This window comes from Aspergillus karnatakaensis (genome assembly GCF_047715665.1).
Source record: "Aspergillus karnatakaensis strain CBS 102800 unplaced genomic scaffold BJY04scaffold_5, whole genome shotgun sequence".
NCBI lineage: Eukaryota > Fungi > Ascomycota > Eurotiomycetes > Eurotiales > Aspergillaceae > Aspergillus > Aspergillus karnatakaensis.
The window spans coordinates 230821-251458 of NW_027395717.1; the positions used below are offsets into that span (position 1 = coordinate 230821).

General features: G+C 51.4%; 7 protein-coding genes across 7 annotated transcripts; 4 read left to right on the plus strand and 3 right to left on the minus strand.

Annotated features, from left to right (window-relative positions):
* Positions 1-9: 9 nt before the first annotated feature.
* On the minus strand, positions 10-1481 carry BJY04DRAFT_179225 (uncharacterized protein). Its single transcript, XM_073709873.1, has 3 exons — positions 1195-1481; positions 560-1066; positions 10-479 (listed from the first exon to the last, which is right to left on the minus strand). The coding sequence occupies exons 1-3, from the start codon at positions 1304-1306 to the stop codon at positions 163-165; spliced, it is 936 nt and encodes a 311-aa protein (XP_073575620.1). The 5' UTR covers positions 1307-1481; the 3' UTR covers positions 10-162.
* A 1480-nt stretch (positions 1482-2961) lies between these two features.
* On the minus strand, positions 2962-4820 carry BJY04DRAFT_179229 (class I SAM-dependent methyltransferase). The gene is made up of 9 exons (XM_073709874.1): positions 4637-4820; positions 4519-4568; positions 4370-4456; positions 4254-4295; positions 4127-4193; positions 4026-4066; positions 3404-3947; positions 3249-3331; positions 2962-3181 (listed from the first exon to the last, which is right to left on the minus strand). Exons 1-9 carry the CDS (start codon positions 4667-4669, stop codon positions 3136-3138), a joined length of 993 nt encoding a protein of 330 aa, XP_073575621.1. The 5' UTR covers positions 4670-4820; the 3' UTR covers positions 2962-3135.
* Positions 4821-6800: 1980 nt separating this feature from the next.
* Positions 6801-7922, plus strand: BJY04DRAFT_179232 (alpha/beta hydrolase). Its single transcript, XM_073709875.1, has 2 exons — positions 6801-7083; positions 7134-7922. The coding sequence occupies exons 1-2, from the start codon at positions 6827-6829 to the stop codon at positions 7900-7902; spliced, it is 1026 nt and encodes a 341-aa protein (XP_073575622.1). The 5' UTR covers positions 6801-6826; the 3' UTR covers positions 7903-7922.
* A 135-nt stretch (positions 7923-8057) lies between these two features.
* Positions 8058-10078, plus strand: BJY04DRAFT_179234 (amino acid/polyamine transporter I). Its single transcript, XM_073709876.1, has 4 exons — positions 8058-8409; positions 8459-8970; positions 9020-9181; positions 9236-10078. The coding sequence occupies exons 1-4, from the start codon at positions 8100-8102 to the stop codon at positions 9812-9814; spliced, it is 1563 nt and encodes a 520-aa protein (XP_073575623.1). The 5' UTR covers positions 8058-8099; the 3' UTR covers positions 9815-10078.
* A 213-nt stretch (positions 10079-10291) lies between these two features.
* Positions 10292-12828, plus strand: BJY04DRAFT_117626 (class I adenylate-forming enzyme family protein). The gene is made up of 5 exons (XM_073708276.1): positions 10292-10700; positions 10772-11517; positions 11578-11666; positions 11718-11845; positions 11904-12828. The coding sequence occupies exons 1-5, from the start codon at positions 10388-10390 to the stop codon at positions 12338-12340; spliced, it is 1713 nt and encodes a 570-aa protein (XP_073575624.1). The 5' UTR covers positions 10292-10387; the 3' UTR covers positions 12341-12828.
* Positions 12829-13388: 560 nt separating this feature from the next.
* On the minus strand, positions 13389-16081 carry mirB (MFS siderochrome iron transporter MirB). Its single transcript, XM_073708275.1, has 4 exons — positions 15450-16081; positions 15133-15403; positions 14738-15083; positions 13389-14684 (listed from the first exon to the last, which is right to left on the minus strand). The coding sequence occupies exons 1-4, from the start codon at positions 15695-15697 to the stop codon at positions 13753-13755; spliced, it is 1797 nt and encodes a 598-aa protein (XP_073575625.1). The 5' UTR covers positions 15698-16081; the 3' UTR covers positions 13389-13752.
* A 1318-nt stretch (positions 16082-17399) lies between these two features.
* On the plus strand, positions 17400-18008 carry BJY04DRAFT_214010 (GNAT family N-acetyltransferase; the record flags this gene model as incomplete). The annotated part of the gene is made up of 1 exon (XM_073715092.1): positions 17400-18008. The coding sequence occupies one exon, from the start codon at positions 17400-17402 to the stop codon at positions 18006-18008; it is 609 nt and encodes a 202-aa protein (XP_073575626.1).
* Positions 18009-20638: the final 2630 nt, after the last annotated feature.

Below are 20638 nucleotides of genomic sequence, written 5' to 3' on the forward strand. Positions count from 1 at the left end.
GCTGGGTACACGGACTGTCCTTTAAATGTCGTTCAAAGTTTAGTGTTCTGCAATCTGATTTGCTTCAGTAAGCGCTTCAGCGCAAGAGAGTATTAACAGACCAAAGAAGATTACGCTATTAAATACAAGACTAGATCCCAAACGGACGAAGGATCACTCTGCTCACTTCCTCTCCGGATCCCAACTAATATCTGCCCTAGCCAAAAACTCCTGCCCCCTCGTGAGGGCCCTACTGTTTTCCTCCCCAAGCCACTGCGGCTCCAGCGCCTTTTGCTTCTCCTCAATTTCGTATCCTTGCCCTCCTGAAACGAAGATCATCTTCCCGGAGAAGGGCAGCTTTGCGCCGCCGTGTGTAGTTCCGTCCGCGGAGCGGTTCGCTGTAGCGCAAATGGCGATCTGCCGCGCGACGTCCTCTGCTTCGTTGACGGGGTGGCCGGCTTCAATCCAGTCCTTTTCAATGCCGACGATCATGCGGGTTTCTAAAATCGTTCCGTCAGTAACACGCTTCCTGTCCTCCTGAACAAGAGAGAGGGTACGAAACCCGAGATGGAAGACGTACTCGTAACCCAAGGACAAACAACGTTCACACTAATCCCTTCGCGCTCAGCCTGCAAATGCAACCCACGCATAATCCCCACAACACCATGTTTACTCGTTGTATACGGAACCAAATCCTCCGTCTCACTAAACCCAATAATACTGCTCATGAGCACAATATCGCCTCTCCCCCGCCCATTGCTTGTCTCAAAATTCTGGCGCAAGTAATGCATTCCGATCCTCGCCGAGTAGATACTCCCAATTGTGTTCACTTGGATTTCAAGCATGCTCGGTTCCTCGTTTATGTCTGCGTCCGCTGCGAAGATGGATTTCGGGTTTGCGACGCCCGCGATGGGAACGACGACATCGATTCGCCCGTGTAGATCGTATGCGGTGCGGAAGAGCGCTAGTTGTGAGGCGTAGGAGGTTGTGTCGGTGGGAACGAAGTGGATGTTGGTTTTCAGGGTGTCGACGAGCTCTTGCGCGGGTTCTTCGGCAATGTCGCCGAAGACAATTTTGGCGCCATTCTCTGGGGAGGTCGAGCGTGTTAGAGATGAATACTTGAGTTGTAGGGGTCGTTCGGGGTTGGTTGGAGAGGAGATGTTTTATGGTCTGATGCCATGCGATGCGATTCGATGCGCGCGGGGCTGGACTTACCGTGGAAGAGTGTCGCGACTGAGCGACCAATTCCTGTGGCGCCTCCTGTCAGAACAACGACTTTGTCCTTCAGTGTTGAGAGTAACTCCGGGTTGAGGGTGAGGTGCGCCATCTTGTGAGGGGAGTCGGGGACGAGATGGGAGAAGAGGTCGGAAAGATCAGGGCGCGAAGAGGGGTAGTTAAATTGAGTTAAATTGAATGTCAAATTAACCGCGATAGCGGCAACTCTTTGATCTGGATACTAGCCAAGCCATTAGTGAGGTGAAGCATGATGTTCTAGAGTCGAGAGAGTCAAGAGTCCAGAGTCAAGACCGGAGAGCTTGTTGAGAGCGAGCCCCACTGCTACTCTCCCCTCCCACCACCCATCTGCTTCGACACAACAACAACAACAACAGCATCATGCATGTCATCTCATGTCAAGTCATACTCGGACAAGCTCACTGGTCAGTCGGGCATTAACTGACAGGCAACCGAGGCTGACGTTGGTCCAGGTTCAGGATGAGAGGACATTACCAACCAGCTGGGACGCCCCACACGGCTGATAAACAAACACAATCCATTTATCTCCGTCGGGCTCTTTCAGTTTCTGTCTCTCGAACCCTCTCCAACTGTTCCAAGGCACAGTCTAACTAGTCATATCCGCACGTTGATCATTATCTCTTGCTGTCAAGCCGCCCAAGACTCAAGTCAGCCCGGACACCGACGTCGAACCGACGTGCCTTGCCTCTCCACAACGGTTGCACCGCAAGAACTGAGGATCCACAGCGCCCGAGCTCAGGCGACACTGCAACACAATGATTATTTTGGCTGGGGCGGCTGGCTTATTCGTGATCCGTGCCATGGGTGTGCCAAACCATCCTGTGATCGGCTTCGAGATTCCACATGCTGATCGTGCTAATTGATCAAAGATGATCGAGAACAGTTGGAGACTTGAAGACTGGAGTCTCCAAGCAAATTATCCTGGTGGTGATCAAACGGCGCGGGAGGGTCCCGTACCGGGCTGCAGCCGTCTCCTAGGTAACTAGGCCCGCTGTCAGCAGCCTGCATGCTCTTCCATTGCGATATCCACATCCCTGCAGGATAAAGTGCAGGTGGACTCGCGGGTCGATATGGGCAAGAAATCTTTGAAAAGCGATAGGGGAAGGCAGCTGTCACTCGCGTGGTGCGGCCGGAGATTTGTAATGCAGGCGCGATCCAGGCCTTCTCAGAGATAGGTAGGCGTCCACACATGGTGCGGTGCACACGGACTAAGGAGTGTATCGCTCTCGTTGACTGAATGAACGGCTTATAGTATGTAGATTCGAGATAAGACGTCGGCTTCGCAGTTCAAATTGATGGCCTTGGAAGTCGAAGTCGTCCACCAGGGCATGCCAGAAACATGACTCCTCGCTCTATCGTCCCACCGACTGATAACTTCCAGGCTAGACCCGTCGACATTGGTGCAAAAGGCAACTAAGGAGGATTTCCCACCCGAGGCCCTCATTCTCATCATCGAGCGAAATCCATGCTCGGAATGGCACAAGGCCCCACGCAGCATGCACAAAGTCCTCGACCAACTGCGCCATATCTCCGGCCTGTGTCTTGCTTGGAACATACGGCTGCCTCCTATACAGTTTTATCAAACTGCTCAACGGCACCAAGGCTGATAGTCGAAGAGTTCTTCAATCACCACATCACCTGCTACACCACCAACAGACATTTGCTTGGGATGCGATGTCCGCTTAAGCAGTACCTACGCCGCTACAACAACTAATGTGAGCCATTTAACGATGACTGCCAAAACATATTTACAATGGAGCTATCCCAGTCAACGGCTGCTGAGAAGCGAGCTAGGTACATAATTGCAAACCAAGGGGCCAATCACCGAGCGGCAACTTCATATCCAGTAGGATTTTCGTCAACATGAGCCCAGGAGGAACACTCAGGACGAGACTGAACGCCTCATGGAGCGGAAGGGTCGTCCGGCTTTCTTGCATAAACAACAGAACTAAACACCGTTAGCCATCTTCAGCCACATTCTAGTGCCTGCTCGTAGGCACATAAAGGTAACATACTACTCCTGATAAGCATGAACCTTCGGGTCCCGGAGCACCTTGCGCATGCGCCCTACCAACACTTCCACCTCTTCAGGCGTCCACTAGTCAAGATAGTCAGTACTAGTATCCCTCACAGATCAAGAACCAGAAGAAAGAGAAAGAGAAAAACCCACCCCCAAAACAGTCGTAAACAAAAACATCGCATACCCCTCCAACCCGGACTCCTGCTGCAACCGATTCAACATCCCCAACTTCTTCATCGTCGGATCGCTCGCCCACTGCCCAACAGGACACTTAAACCGCCTCTCCACAACATCCACAAACCCAGCCTTGATAATCCTCTCCTTACTCTCATCCACAATCCTCAACGTCTTCCCAAACCCATCAGCCGCCTTGAACGCAACCTCCGCCCACTCCTCATACACCGTCCCGTCTGTTGTCCCGTCGTCCGATTTCCCCTGCACAGACTGCTCGCAGTGCTCGATGTACCCACCGGGCTTGAGGTGTCGGTAGGCCTGCTCGTAGAACTCGTCCCAGTTGCCGACGGAGCCGTACATGCCGCGCACGTGGATGTAGTCGAAGGTGTTGGGTTCGTAGAGCCATTTGTCGGTGCAGTCGTCGACTTCGAATTGGACGTTGGGGGGGACCCAGTTTGGTTGGATGGGGGAGAGGTCGGTGCCGATTACGGTGGCGGCGGGGTGTTGGTCGGCGAAGTCTCTATTTGCAGCAGGAATTAGGTCAACTTCATTCTCTCTTTAGTGCGATAGAGCATTGTGAAGGTATTGGTTGACGTACATTGCCCAAATTCCGGTGCCGGTTCCGACGTCTAGTACTTTCTATTTGTTTGTCTCGGTGATTAGCAGCCTGGAGTGGTTGCTGGAGTGAAGGGCATGTACTTGGATATCGTCCTTGAGAGGCGCGAGGTAGAGCTTTCCTCCAAAGAGTAGGTTGTGGAGATGATGTCTGCGTAGACATGTTAGTCGAATTGGAGTTGCAATGGTAGATTGGTGCAGGTGGATATACCCAATGTCCAGGTGATCTTGGGCCTCATCGTCATTTGGTCCCCTTTCGCATTCATAGTTTTGATGTCAGAGACCAATGCACCTAACTGGGTAACAATGAGCTAGAATAGAGAATACCAATAAGCGCCAGACCGATAGGCATGGTACCGTCTTCCATTCTCATAGCGATAGTCCAGAATACTACTTCTGAGGGACGTCAACTCTCTAGTCGCAACGTCAGTCACTCGGGTACACGACATTTCACTTCAAGAGTGCTTTAGACTGACGAGTCGCGGTCACTTGTTCCAATAGAGGAGTCTACATCCGATGGCAGGTTCTGTCATTCAAGGCACCAAGTCAGTATCTTTCAGAACTCAACAGCCACACACGGCACTAGAAACCCACATCGTCAACCTCAAGAGGACGCTGGTCAGCCATCTTTTTCTTGATCTGAATCTCCTCCTCCCTAGCCGTGTAACGTTTGCTTCTAGTACCTTCTTCAACGCGTCAGAAAGGAAAGTTTGAGAAGAAAACGGTGATCAGCAATGGGGGGCTTTCTGGCTCCAACGGCCGGGGAGGGGCGGGACGAACGGGGCGGGGGCCAGATGAACTAGTGGCTGTCAGTCTTTGAAAATCATTGGTGGTCATTCCTGGAGTGTTTGAGAATTGCATTGATCTCCAATCACTGCGTGTTCAGGGCTCGTGTGGTCTGATCCTGCCGAGAGCCGGTTGCGATCTAATGGCTAGCCGCGTCATGTCCACGTGTTAAGAACGTTGCCAAGGGGTGACGTTCGGAGATTTGCCAGGCTGTCTGTGAATATAGGTTTTGTTTCTCTGGGTAGATAGTTGTGTAGCTCCGGTTGCTACGTACAAAGACTACTAGAACAACTATTGAGGCGAACCGGGCACCAGTTTCAGAATAACTCAGGGGGCAGCAGCCTGTACTCATTTACATCATATTTAGCACTCTATTTCTTTGTCTAGCGGTGACTCTGGCCTCGATCCCTACTTCAGGTGGAGGTATATTGGTTAAGTTGACATAGATATGTGTGGCGGGACGTCCACACCCAAACCATGCTCATATATTTCAGAAGCTCACAGCGCAAGAAATCAGTCAGACCAGAGACCATTCCACCTCTTCTCACTGGTCAGAGCCGGCTTTCAGATGCCTCGGTAATTCAGCGCCTTGTGCTCTACTCAATAAAGCCTATTGAGAGACTACCATAGCTTCCGCCCAACTCTATTTCTACATAGAGGCCCAGAGGAGCGCACCATACAGGTGAACCTACAGGCTCGTGGGTATGTTGAGCTGAGGAGTTCTTCAAGCTCAACTATAGAAGTTCATTTGTCTCTGTGCTTATTAGCCCAGAACATTCTGATATCGACGATGGTATAACACTCGGTACACGAGGCTCGCTAACAAGCTTCGTTCTCACGATGTTGATATTTTCCCGCTGCAGCAATGCGGCGCGAAGATGAACGGTAGAGAAAGGTTTGAACAAGGCTTACCGAGTGTCCTAGAAGTGGCTCATCTATGTTCTTTCAGATTAGGAAATGGCGCAGATCGCTGGATCATTCTGTTTAATCCAACTATTTATATTGACTGTTTAGTGACCCCACTGCATCCGTTAACACAGGATTGAATTATGATGAGTTTTAGAAACAGATGATTCGGCTTGCCTAGCATATCTAATTCTGTACAGAACGGAGCAACCTCGAACGAAATGGGTAGGAGCCTTGAAAATGGTTGTAATTGTACATTGAGGGAGGCTTTGGTGAGATTGAATGCATAATCAATTTAGCGGATACATTTATGCTGCAGTCACCAAAGAACCGAATCCTTTATCCCGAGAAGCGATGTCCTTTTTTTGGTGGTATGTGCAATGCTAACTATCAGTATGAAGCAACTCCGGCTCCTTATCCGAACAAAGTCTACCTCAAATATATATATGTTCCGTTCATTCTGCGGATTTTAAGCCGTTTTCATGGTCCATGACCTGATGTTTATTGCATATTATTTCTCAGAGAGAAGCAGCAGTCCATGTATTACCTTTGTACATGAATATGTCTCGCAAGGTCAGCAATAGTTCACTTCAAGAGAGCCGCTGTCAAACGCGACGCGGCTATTAAACAGACATGAGAAGTAGCATAGACTTGATCATTCATGAAACTTGGGAACGCCTTGACTCGGTTCGACGTGCACGGTGTTATAGCCATCAGTTGGAATTAACGATGGGTGGAATGTGTTATCTAGATTGTTGAGCACGGCTTCTCCGGCAGTTCTCGATATAGCTCCTCACCCTCCCTGATCGAAGGGGGCAATTGATTGAAAGAGCGCCGTTGAGTCGGAGCTAGTCTGCACGATGGCTTCCCTTCGGTCTTTCCTCTGATACCCTTCAGATAATTGTATATCTTGGTTTAGAGCGACGCGGCGGAGACCGGCGTACTGGTAATACTAGAGGTATGATACCATCCAGTAATGTTGGTAAATACCACTAGTGGATCAGATAAAAGTCTCCGACTCCGGCGGATCTGATTACATTATAATTAGAAGCTCCAAGCTTGACAAGATTCATCATCCGAATTTCTCCTGACATGCGCTTTCTCTTCTCTCGACCGTTGCTCTCACACTCACTCCGCTCCTTCAAGCTCCAACCTCTGAAGCGCTACACAACAGCAACGCGACCCCTCAAAATGACCCAAACCGACACCCCCACGGGAATCACCCTCCCCAACTCCGAACAATTCTACCTCAACAACTCCCGCGGCGACCAATACTTAATCCAAGTCTCGTGGCCACTCCACTGGAACAAGCACGACCCGGACACAGAGCGGAATAAATTACCCATCATGTACGTTTCCATCCCCCTCCATACTCCATCACCCGTTAATAAATCCGCAGATACATAGTCGACGGCAACGCCTTCTTCCTAACAGCAACGGAAGCCCTCTGGCGCCGCAGTGCAGAATCCCACTACGCGGGCGGCGGCATCGTCGTCGCAATCGGGTACCCTCTCGCCGGCACAGGAAAGGTCTACTCGCGGATCCGACGGAATTTCGACCTTACAATCCCTACACCCGAACACCCAACGCCGACAAATGACTATGGCGGCGCCGATATTCTACTAGACTTTATCAACGAGAGCGTCCGACCGGCTGTTAAAGCGCGGTTCCCGAAGGTTACGGTGTCGCGGGAGGCGCTGTACGGGCATTCGTATGGCGGACTACTTGCTCTGCATGGACTTTTCACTCGCCCGGGGGACTTTGATGCTTATATTGCGAGTAGTCCGTCGATTTGGTGGGGGAAGAGGTGTATTCTAGAGGAGGCGAAGAGGTTTGTGGAGAAGATTAAGGAGGACAGGGAAGATGGGCTTGATGTGAAGCTGCCTACGTTGATGATGTATCTTGGTGGGTTGGAGCAGGATCCGCCGAAATGGAGTGATGAGAGTGATGAGAAGTGGGAGGGGAGAAAGAGGACGGCGGAGATTCTCAATATGAGGAATAATGTGAAGGATCTGATGGGTGTTGTTCGCGGGTGTACGCGGCTGCATGCGATGAGCTTTAGCGAGTATGCCGGGGAGGATCATGGGACTGTGATGGCTTGCTCGATGAGTAGGGGACTGACGACGTTCTTGGAGGAGTGGCCGGTGAGCAGGGAGGAGGATATTTAGACTGTCTTCTGTTATCTGCCAGTACTTGGTTGTATAAGAATCAATAGATTACCTCAGATACAGCTAGTATTCGCCATCTTGCGAATAATTACGCCATGTGGGGAATCACCTCGTCTGATAAAATTGGCGCCCATCTCTCCGACTCCAACGCTTCTCCAACTTCCCCTCAGTCTTCCACCAGTCTTTCATCCTTCGCCATGCCGGATAACGATGAAGGCACGGCTCCTCTGCTCGGCGAGCAGAGACAGCCTGAATATGGCGCTGTCGAGGATTCGACTCCGGTCGCCGAAGCACGGACCTCTTTCAAGAAGAATCTCGGCACCGCTGAAGCATTCAGCATCATCATTAGTATCGTGATTGGGAGTGGCATATTCACTTCCCCGGGCTCAATCGATACGAATGTTCCGTCTCCGGGATTTGCGCTCGTTGTCTGGCTGGTTGGAGGGATTCTGGCGTGGACTGGTGCAGCGACGATGGCTGAGCTTGGCACCGCTATTCCTGGCGAAGGTATGCTATTATCTCTCACTTAAGGTACAGTAGAAACTCATTATCACAGGCGGAGTCCAGCCGTACCTCCAATACATATTCGGCGACGTTTTCGGGTTCCTTTCAGCATGGACCTTCATCGTCGCGGTCATTCCTGCCTCGTTGGCGATCATGAGCATCGTCTTCGTCGAGAGTGTATTCTCTGCCATTGGCGAAAACAACCGGACGCAGGGATTGTCACATAAGCTCATCTCAATCCTGGTCCTCATCATATTCAGCATGGCGAACGGTATCAGCACGAAGATGACTACGCGCTTAAACAAATTTTTTGTTACCTCCAAGTTTACTGCCATTGTCGCGACTGTTGTGGCGGGTCTCGGCGTTGTGATCTATCATCTTGCTAGTCACGGTAAGGAGAGCACCTCTAGTGACTGGTGGTCGAAGTCCTGGTTTGGGTATAGGGACAGCATTGGTCCGGATGGCTCGGAAATTGATTGGAGTAAGCTGGATGGGTGGGAGCTGCTGGGTCATTACTCTGCTGCGCTGTATGGTGCGCTCTGGGCTTACTCCGGATGGGATAAGGTATGCTTTATTTACCTCATAAATCGAGAGTTCGCTGACAATACTCCAGGCAATCTACATTACAGCTGAGCTTTCAGCTCCCGCCCGCCAGCTTCCTCTAGCGATCAACACTGCCATTCCAACTATACTCGTCGGCTTCATTGCAGTGAACACTGCATACTATATCCTCCTTCCGTGGGATGTTGTCTCCACCACCGACAGCGTGGCTGTTGTACGTTGACCATTTTTGAACTGAAACAAGCAACATTAGCTCTAACAGAAACAGACCGCATTCAACCACCTCCTAGGTCCTGGTGTCGGCCTCGTCGCCGCAGCCCTTATCTGTATCGTCGTCGCCGGCTCACTCCTAAGTAGCGCCTTCGTCGGAAGCCGCATGATCGTCGCCGCCTCAAACAAGAACTGGCTACCTCGATTCCTCGGCCAGGTCGGATCCATTGGCTTCCACTCGAACCCAGATGAGGCGCGCCCTAGCGACTCCGAAGACTCAAAGTCAGAGTCCGACGCCCCGCTCAACGCTCTCATTATTTCAACTTCCTTCTCGGCTCTGTATATCCTCTTCGGGAACTTCCGCGCCTTAATCACATTCAACGGTCTGGCCGAATACAGCTTTTTCTTCTTGACGATGATCGGAGCGATTGTCTTGCGGATTCGCGAGCCAAAGCTGCACCGCCCCTATAAGCCGATCATTGCTATTCCGATAGTGTTTACGCTTGTTAGTGGGTTTGTGGTGACTAGAGGCGCGGTCTTCGCGCCGTTCCAGGCGGGCGTGCTCATTGTAGTTTGGGCGTTGGGCTTGGTGTTTTATTACGCTAGGAGGTGGTGGCTGGCGAGGCGAGCACAGTAGAACTGGGTTTTCATGATCACATTCAGCGACATGTGTACGGCATACAGCATTGAGACAGGTGAACAGAGTTTTTTATTAGAACTACATCGAGCATTGAGCATTGTATGGAATCACGAAGAAACTACCTAGGTAGGTAAAACATCAATTAGACCAATTGACGTCATGCATCTTGAATCGCTGGGAAGCTTCAGTGCGGTGAACAGTGATCAGCCCCTATTGTCTGATGAGGCCCACAGATCTACATCAGATCTCACTCCTTGCAGCACATCAACGAAGGAAAACCTTCAACATCGTCATAGTTACAATCACAGATCACAAATGGCCTCACTTTCTGCTGAGCTTCAAGACAAAAGCCTCAGAGCAGCCAATCGCGTTGTGTAACAATAATCTGCAGGAGAAGGAGGGGGTCAGATCACGAAATGTGCTGATCGCGGGGCCACTTGAACCTCAACTAACCTACGTGATGTCAACTAGGGGTTTAAGACGCGACGAGACTCCTTTCTCGCGAGCTCGAACTCTCTCGTTTGTTGACCTTGCACCTTGACCAGCTCAACCACGCATCACCAGTCCAGAATGGCCATCCCACCCCCAATCAAAGTCCCTAACCAACCCTGGTTCACCCGATTCTTCCAGCACTGGCAGGAGACCCCCTCTCGTGTGTTTATCAAAGATCGCGAAACGGGGGAAGATACCAACTTCGCCGAATTTCTGTACGAGGTTATTGCTCATCGAGATCGTTTAAAGAAGACCTTGAACGAGGATGTCTTGAGACAACTCCAGGAACCAAACGAAGAAGTCTTTATTGCGATCATCGCATGCGGAGGGTTAGACTTTGTGGTGCTGCTATTCGCCATATATAGTCTCGGAGGCATCGCAGTGCCATTGCGTACGTCAAGCCAATCTCCCCGATCTCAATGCGCCAGACCACGGCATCAGGACTAACTATATGACTCCCAGGACATCACGTCCACCTTGAAGAGGCCCGCTACTTCCTTGGCACATGCAGCGCAGTCCTAATAACCAGCAGCCGCAGCGCATCCCCTCACGCCTCAACACTCTCTGCCTCCCTCCAAATCCCACACCTCTCCTACACCTCCTCTCCCAAGCCACCCTTCGAACACATCAACTTCGAACTCGACCCCGACGCCTCCACCCACTTCTACAACCCCACCCGCGGCTTCGCCCTCCTCTACACATCCGGCACAACCGGCTCCCCCAAGGGCGCACTCTATACCTGCTCCTCCATCCTGCGCGGAACCCAGAACTACGAGTCACGCCTCTCCCTAACAAGCCACGATAAATGGCTGCACCATAGCCCCGCGCACTGGAAAGGCGGGTTTGATTTCCTGCTTGCAGGAGCCTACTCAGGTTCTCTGCTCGAATTCTGCGGCTCGGTGTTTTCTCCCACATATTTCTGGGAGAGGGTTGGGAGAGGTGGGATTACGTGCTTCCTTGCGTCGCCGACGTTGTTGGCTTCTCTGAAAGAGAGCCTAGAGCAGCTTGATCCACAGGGGAGGAAGAGAGCGTTGAATGGGTTGAAGGATGTTCGAGCGCTGCTTACAGGGTCGATGAGGGTGCCGGATTCGGTAAAGGATGAGTGGCGAGCTCTGAGGGGTGGAAGGGAGTTGGTGAATATGTATGGGTTTACGGAGGCTGGGGGCATGGTTTCGATGACGGATTGGAGGGCTAAGGGGGCGGCTTCTGTATGTTTTGTGTTAGGTTTGGTGATGCATTGAGCCTGTGCTAACCACGTTGTCGAACAGGATAATTGCGGTCCTCATTTCCCCGACTTCGAGCTCAAAATCGACGAGCAGGGCGAACTATGTGTGAAGGGACCGTTGCTCATGAAACGGTTCGTTAAATCTTCTCTCCAGCTAGATCCACTATGTTAACAAGGTCTTAGATACATCTCTACAGATCCAACGGTCACCCCAAAAGCCTTCGACCCCGAAGGTTTCTACAAAACCGGCGACATGGGCAAGGTCACTCCCGACGGAGAAATCTGTATCTTCGGTCGAGCCAATCAAGACGGTATCTTCCATTGATCACTTCTTTGAATATCAAGCACGCAACTAACACTACTATCAAGTCGTCCGCTTCATGGGCTGGAAAATCCAAACCTCAACCCTCGAAGACCCCCTCCGCACATACCCCAACATAACCCAAACCTTCGTGCTGGGCGTCTCGGACCCAGTCTACGGGCAGCGCGTCGCCGCACTTCTTCTGCAAAATCCCACCGCGGAATCCGACCATCTCCAAGATCTAAAACTAGCAGACCTCCGCCGGTGGCTTGCTATCGAGAAAGAAGTCCCGGCATATAAATTACCCACGTTATTGAAGGTGATTCGGCAAGATGAGTTCAAGGGAACGACGGACTCGGGCAAGCCGTCAAAAAAGAAGATCGGAGATGTATATTTCAAGGACTTTCAGGATGGGAAGGGCGGCATACAGGTCTGGGATTTAGGTGTTAAGGAGGAGTTTCCCGGGGATAGAGCATGGGATTGGGAGGGACGGCCGCCTATATAGACTCCAGGACATAGAACGGGAAATAGATTCTTAGCGGGTTTTCAGCTGCATAGATAGAGAGTTCTAACATTTGTTCTAACATTTATTCCAAGGTCGTTATATGAAAACCATATCATTGATCACTCTTCGTTTTGTATATGTAGTGGGCTGGCTATAGTTACGGGTTGTCATGCTAGCATCTAGATATTATGCAACCAAAATATACGCAGAACTTAGATCAGATCAGATAACGCGAAATCAAATCAGATAAGATAAGATCTCTCCTACCATAAGCACTCTAACCGCCTAATAAAAGCTTCGAGACTTTGGTCGGAAAGTCAACCCAATGCTCGTGGCCACTTCCGGTGCTGTAGCGTGGCTAAAAACGTGTACGGCACCATACATACCATACCGGTAATACCAATGATAACCAGCGTCTGTATCGGATTTACGAGCGGATCAGATTAGATGAATTTTCCTAGCGCGTTCCTGGGTGGAGCCTTTTCAATTCGATTTCAGCGTTACAGCGCAGCAGCGCGCAATCCAGGTTTCCTCGGATGAGAACATTCCGGTCCTCAAGCCGTGTCTTCATTGAAGAGCTTGCGAATTCAAGTCCACAATAAATCGTGACGAAGGTGGAAATCGAAGATGAGTTACGTATCCATCTGTACGTCCCACCAAAGTTCAAACCCTCAAAGAAACCCATAAACCGGTCCCTCAGGGACTACAAGGCGGCAGGCCACTCTGGAGTCTAAAAGTGGGTAAGAAATATCCCGCGGTATCCGTCGCGGACCGTGGAAACCAAGAAATCTGGAAATGCGATGCAATGCAAGTGGACAAACCCCACTGTTAACTGCAACCTTGGCAAGGTCACAAGTTTCCAACTTCCAACCAGCTTTCCGAGGAATACCCCTGCAGCCAGTCAGTGTGACGTTCCCTTGGCACGTCGCTTGCGCTGCACCCGGCAGAGATGATCTAATCTGATAACGAAAGGATTATGCAGTGTGGTTCTGCGCTGAACTTTATCTGGCCGAGGTCGGGGATCAGCATATCTGTACTTGATAGATCATGTTCTCTTTTGGGTCTGGAATTTTCTTGCTTGGGAAACAGAACTGAGCAGGATGTGAAACGAGAGAAGGAGCTGAGAGACGACGCAGCGTCCCACGAGCCTGGTGCATTATGCTTTTTGATATCTAAACATTAAGAATAAGAGTAAATCCAATTAACTAGAAGGCGTGAGTAATGCCTCTATATAAATCATTTTACGTTCAACGTCACATCGCGTCGCGTCACGTCCGTCACGTCAGAGCAGAGATTCTCGAACCAGGCGAGTTTGAGTCTGCAGAGTAGCTCTAGCTAGCTATCGCGCGCACACCGCACCATTTCCAACCATCCCGTGTACCTAGGGACATTGAGAATAAACCAAGAAGTGTTTAGAAAACAACACCCTTAGTCTGGGACATCTGCTTGACGTTGTAGTTGCGGATCATGGCAACCCAGATAAACGACAGAACCATCAATCCGGTACCAGCAGCCAACATGCGGGTCTGGGCGTATCCGTAGGATTCCTGGATGGCAAGGCGCTCGGGGGTGTTCTTGGGGTACGCCAGCTGGGCAGGGAGACTGGAGTAGATGGTGAGGGCGTTGGGAAGGGCGCTCTCGGGGAGGTTGCGCTGCAGAGCAGGCAGGAAGGTGTTGGTCCAGATAGCACCGGAGATGGCGTTTCCGACGGCACCACCAATACCACCGGAGATGAAAAGAACAGCCAAGGCAGCAGCAACGTGCTGGTGGTCCACAGCCGCAAGAACAGCGAGTTGCATAATAAGCGTAAAGATGGAGCCACCGACCGAGATGAAGATCTCGCACATGACGATGTAACCTATATACTGGTTTGGCTGACGGAAGTGGATCATCAGACCCTGGGCGAAGATATATAGGGGCACGCCGACGAAGAGGAGCCAGCGGAAGTAGCCAGTCTTGCGGATCAGGTATCCAACAATAAACAGGAGGACACCAGAAACAACCTGGAAAGTCGAGCCGACATATCCGGCTTCGGCGACGCCGAGATTAGACACAACTTGGAGGAACGAGTTGAAGTAGCTGTTCCAGCAGTAGTAGGACATCTGGTAGGTTGCGTCGAGAAGGCAAGCGCCGAGAACAGTGCGGTCGGTCAGGAACTCGTACTTCATGAAGGGCACGGGAGCGAGATAGGCTTCATAGAGGCCGAAGAGGACCATAGTCACGATACCGGTCACAATCATGGCAATGATGTAGTCAGTCTCCCAGCCGTTGGGTGCGGAGGCGGCGAGGGTGAAGGGGAGAAGGAAGACAGTAAGACCTCCAGCAAGGAGGATAACACCGGGGACTAACAGAAGTTAGATAGCTGTACTGTTGATGTGAAGGAAAATAAACTCTTACTATCAAAAGCGAAAAAGTAGTGCTTCACGCTCTCGACGAAAGTGCGCCCGCTGCTCTCCCTTTCAACAATAAGGCCTTGCTTCTTGGCCCTGTTCATTCCGACGCGGAGGATGAAGTAGACAGGGGAAGCAACGAAGGGGAAGATGATGGCGAAAGCTCCAAAACCCCAGCGCCAGCTGACGTTGACCAAGAACTTCTCAGAGGCCTTTGATCCGGCAAAGGCTGTAATCATGTATGGAGAGGAGGTGAAGGCGAAAGCAATACCACGATTGCGCAGGTTGGTAACATCAGCTGCAAGAACACAGAGGATGTAATTCATTCCGGCGAATCCGACGGAGTAGAAGACCTTGAAAGATTAGTGCTAAATCTTGGGGATGGACTCAACAGGGTCTTACATCTGCGGCGCAGTAAGTCTCGAGGTTCTTGGAGGCAGCCATCATGATCAGGCCGAGAGTCGAAAAAGCGACCATAACCAGCCATCCTTCGGCACGGCCCCAGACGTCCACAACCTTAGCAACAGGGATATACAGAGCAGAGACCATAGCGCTGGAGACAATGTTGATAACAGTCAAAAGCGAATGGGAGTTGAAACTGCTAGTGGCGTACGGGGTCAGACTGTAGAGAATGGCGGTTCTGAATCCATTGGCTAGGGTAACAAGCCAGAGGCTGAAATTGTTAGCAGTCGTCTCGAAATATTCCAGAAAGAACATACCAGCACAAAACACCAAACATAGACCATCTCGACCAGACGAGAGTGACGGCTTGAATCTTCTGCACACCACTCTGGGCGTGGTGTGAAGGAGCGGCCTCCTCACTGCTGTTATCATTGATATCCTTGTCGTTCGCGGTGGCCGTCTTCTCAGCGTCGGGGCGTTCGATATCCGGGACGGGCGCGACCTCTTGAGGCTCGTCGCCCTTCTTGCCGCTGACAAGCAACTGAAGCCTAGATTTGAGCGCCATTGCTGCTGATCCTGATCTCGGTGAGGATGGAAGGATTGACAACAGACAGAATCAAAGTAAGTATCGCAGAGAAGCGGCGGCGGAGGAGATTTTAAGTGAGACGATCAGGCCAACCCAAGAAGAGTAGTCTCTCCGCTGCACCTAACCAGCAAAATTACGCGGCACCGACATCGCCCGAAATCGGCTGTTCTGGAAAGTAGTCAGGCCATAGAGGCGAATCGAGTAGGATCCGCTGGATTGATTGATTGATTAGATCCGATGGGGACTGATAAAAATCTCCTAACGCCAATGCAAACGTGGGCGTCCAGTGGACCAGTGGCGACGGGATGGGAGTAGTGCGAGCGAGCTTGGTTCGTCTGTCAAGGACGTGCACATGCAAGGACCGGTCTTGGGGGAAAACTCTGAGTGTCTCTCTCGTAATTCGATAGGGTCGAGACTCGCGCCGAGCAGCCACACCGTGAAGGATGATAGTAGCGAGTCTTGATGTTGCGGTTGATGGAGCTGTGCTGATGGGGGGGAGAAGAAGAAGAAGCAAGCAACAGTCACGAGGCGTGTAAGGATCATGTAATGGGATGTTTCAGAAGTGGGCCATCAATACTAGCGCCTGGGCCCTGCTGGAATGTTGTTAGCTTTGCAGACCACAAATCCAAGCAACCTTAACCACAAGCTTGACCGGGAAATCCCGCATGGATGGAGGCGTAATCTTGATTTGAGCAATCCATTCATGCCCCCACGCGTCCTGAGCCCTTTTTCTGACCCTGAATTGCCCTCAATCGCTGCCTCCGACTGAGCGCTTCACGCGTTGTATCGTGAATCTGCAGCGAAACTGCAAGAGCAGTGGGGGGCTGGGATGCAGGTGGGCAGCAAACTTTGCTCTACGCCAGAACCAGTATCCCGCAGTGCCGGTCAGCACACTAATTTCAACTAACACAATGCTAAGAGGGTCTGCGTGGCAAGGACGAGCAGGCATTGGACTGACCCCCTAAGCGAACCCGGTTGCCAAGTCTGTTATCACCATCTAATCAGATCCCAACGCCTTGGCGCCAAGCCTCGACTTTTCTCCCATCCTTCAATCACCCTGTTGCAACTTGCGCATCTTTCATCTTGCTTGTGATCGAGGAGAATTTTTCATCAGTAACGGCTCTTGGCGTCGTGGATTGAGTGTGCCGATCGGCCGATGACACACAGCACAATAATCAACAGTGGCCAGTTACGGCGCCGTAAGCGCTAAACCCGCCGTCCAACAAGGGCAGGGATAGTCCGAACCCGGTCCTAACTCTAGTGCAAGTGAGCTTTTCGCTCCTGCAGCTTATTGCACCATCATGGATCATGCCAATCCTTTCCCAGACTGCTGCAAGCGTATCAGCGTTCCAGCTACTGCTGGCCTTAGCATTCCCCTCCATGTCCCCCGACCATCGGGTTACCAAGCATATAAGGCAGAGAGGGGAGAAGCGCCTACTGGGGGCTGAAATGCTAAATGCTCAGACCAAAGCCTAACCTCCAGCCACGAATCCCATTCCAAGCAAACCTAGTTTCGCGATCCTCCCACTCTCGCGCCTGCCAATTTCCGCTCCGCCGCTTGATATTGTCCAGCTCAATTCGAAGCGATCGCCTGGCCCTCCCTAGATACCTTTCAGGAAACGCCTCCGCGAACAAGGCACCCGACTACCCCACCATCACCACACCACCGAACACCGCAGTCATGACACAGACACAGGCAACCCTCCAAACCGCGCGCCTTCGATTTGTCCCTCTCACAGCTTCAGAAGAGCACTATCAGCTCTCAAAAACACTCGACCAGGACCCCTCTGTCATGAAGCACATCGGCTTCGGCCGCCCGCTCACAGACGAAGAAACAAAGCAAGTGCACGAGTGGCTCGTCAACTCTGCTACCTCCGTCCCCGGCCTAGGCACCTGGGTCGCCTACGCCGGGGACGAAGCGATCGGGTGGTGGATTCTCGCGCCAACACCGATAGACAAGGACAAGCCCACGGAGAACTTTAGCAAGGAGCGCTCGGAAACCGGATACAGACTGCTGCCTCAGTTCTGGGGCAAGGGATACGCCACGGAGGGCTCAAAGGAACTATTACGGCATGCGTTCCAGGATCTAGGACTGACTGAGGTCTTTGGCGAGACGATGACGGTTAATGCGGCGTCGCGCAAAGTCATGAGTAAGTGTGGGTTGACACATGTTGATACTTGGTTCAACGAGTACCCGACGCCGCCGCCAGGGATTGAGGAGGGCGAGGTGCGGTATCGGATCACGAAGGAGGAGTGGGAGGCCCAGACCTCGAGCTCTGCGCCGCAATAATAGTCTTTCAGCCGCCAGCGTAGCTAGCAAAAACAAAGCAAGAAAGAAAGAAAGTTATCTTTACGACCACGCGACATTCTCTTACCAATCAGTTGACGCCTGCGGCGCAGCTACCTCCATTGTTGCTTCTTCTCCCAGTCTCTCGGTCGAAACCCAGCATGGCCGCACTGCCGCGCCGCATGGCATGGCATGGCACCAGCGCAGGTCCGGTTCGCAGTCATAGCTCCAGCTCAGCTCCAGCTCCAAGTAAATGCCTCACGACGCCAAGCCGTCAAATCGATAGTTCAACGGCATCTAACCCTCAAGCAGCTAGATAAGTTGAAGTTTTCTTCGGCTATCATAGCTCAACAGCCTTAACACTAACAGCTCTCTGCTCTCAGCTCTCAGCTAGCGGAAGCTCACCGGCAATGTCTCGGAACCCTGACTCGCACGATGACCTAGGCTGACCCCGAATCCCCCAACGGGTCCATCTGGGACCGCAGCCAGCTCCATAAACGGGTCTTGAATGGGTCCTGCGCCGGAGATAGACTGGAGTCGAAAGTTTAAACCCTTGTCTAGCTTAATTTCGGTGTATTTGGGTGGGCTCATTGGTGTAAGCGGGCTGTATGCTGGGATACTGTAAAGCAGAAAAGTTAGCCATCCCACTCTGCTTATGCGGTGGAACTGCCGACCAAGCGCAGTGGGAACGGGCAGTCGTGAAATTTCGTTGTGCGTTTTGTGATCTGGAGACAGTGTTGTGTGGGTCGGATTATCTGATTAGATTGATAGGTTGGTCCCGAGAGCCAATTGGAGCTGGGCTTGTTGGTTTACGGCGTATTACCGTATCCAAGAGGAAAATTACATACGGTTACCCACGCCAGGAATAATCTCGACCGAGACTCGTAGGCACCTACAGCCTCAGCAGTGCAATCCAGATGACCATTCATACTTGTGACTAGTGAGGGCTCATATCTCTCGCTATCACTGCTTGACCTATGCGCAGTCACACAGTGACTTTGAACCGGGACTATGTAGCTTTACGCCGGAGTATATCGTCCCTCTTGATGCATGATAGTTAGAGCAAACTACTAGCTCGTCGAGAGCTCTTCTTCCGTACATATCTCCGTCGGTGACATATGCAGCATATGTCATATCCACGTGTCGTAGGATGAACTAAGAAGTCACTTATGCAACTTAACGGAGGCCAGTATTTCTTTGGAGTTCTGGAGCTTAGAGTTTTGATTGTCTTCGTACATACTATACCCTTTTGGTGGTAAGTATATCTCCTGGAGTCCCAATGGACTCGGCCGGGTGGCCACTGGCCGGTGTCAAAGCGACAGGCAAAGTCCTCTGGCTCTCTTTTCTCGAGATTTGCGTTGTGGCAAGGTCGTCATAAATCAAAGTTTGCGGCGAAGGATGAAAGGCACACGACGAAGATTATACTACTTCCTCGATTCTGAAGTACTAACATGCAATCTATTGCCGCATAGTCTCGCATGAGACCATAAAGCTTGAGCCCGCCATGTCTGATCTTAAGTGATAGCGTGGTATGGGCTACCTTACGCGTGACGACTTGTACGGACGACTTTCACCAATCAACTCTACCTGCACGAGGGCTGAGAATCTAGACCTGATTGCCTTCATGTGCTCCGATGAGAAAGTCTTGCCACTCTGTATATAGTTGCGCAGCTGCGATATATCCGTTGTGGCGTGGTCTACTGTCCGCGCGTATGCAGGAAGAAAGGAAAAGTCAATGCTGAGGTTTACGTGGCAAGCGGAAAGGGCAGCATCGGATATTAATACCTGTGATATATATCTTAAGATTTTATGCAGCAAAATCGCTATAGGAAACCTTGCCTGGGAAGATTCACGTAAGAAGTGTCAAGGCAGAGGCCAGCCTCGCTGTGCGACTACCAAGGGTGAGAGCGAGAAGTCAAGTAGACATTCAACCAAGCTGCAGTGTGTAGTCCAGCCCGGCCTTCCCAGATAGCCTCGCCTGAAAGCAAGCCGCCCGAATATTCTCGTCTCCGTCTAGTCATAATAAGCCCCCTGATCAAGTGGCAGTGGCGTCCGCTCTGGCCACAGCTTCACTACAGCCCCCTTCATCTCGTCCATTTGCGCTCTCTTGTCTGAGTTTAAGAGCATATTCTCCCACAATAGCTCCACCTGCTCTGTAACCCAGAACCTACACCCCACGCCATCGGAATTGAACTCGTACTTATGGCGACTATTCGCCACAAGCAAGTCAAGAATATCCTGCACTGTTATCGTGCGGGCAGGGTGGATATTTAGAATGAACTTCGCTGCAATATCAGGTGGAACTAGATATTCGAGTTCCGAGATAACTATATTTGCTTTCGACCCACCAGGGAGAATAGTGCTGGGGATCAAGCAGCTTGGGAGGCAGTCGAGATGGATGGACGTCGTTGGGGATATGGCGAGATAGAAGCACTAGTGGTTTGTTCCGGCGTCTTGGTGGTGCGGTGCGGCGATTATGTGGTGGACCGTGGAGGAGAGGATGTTGGATTGGCGGGATTGGGGGATAAAGTGGATTGATGGGTGGAACTGGACTGAAGTGGCCATGATGAGTTGAATCCTGTCGGTTCAAGGTTGGGATTGGGGTACGGAGTATGGATCTCTGACTGAGTGGC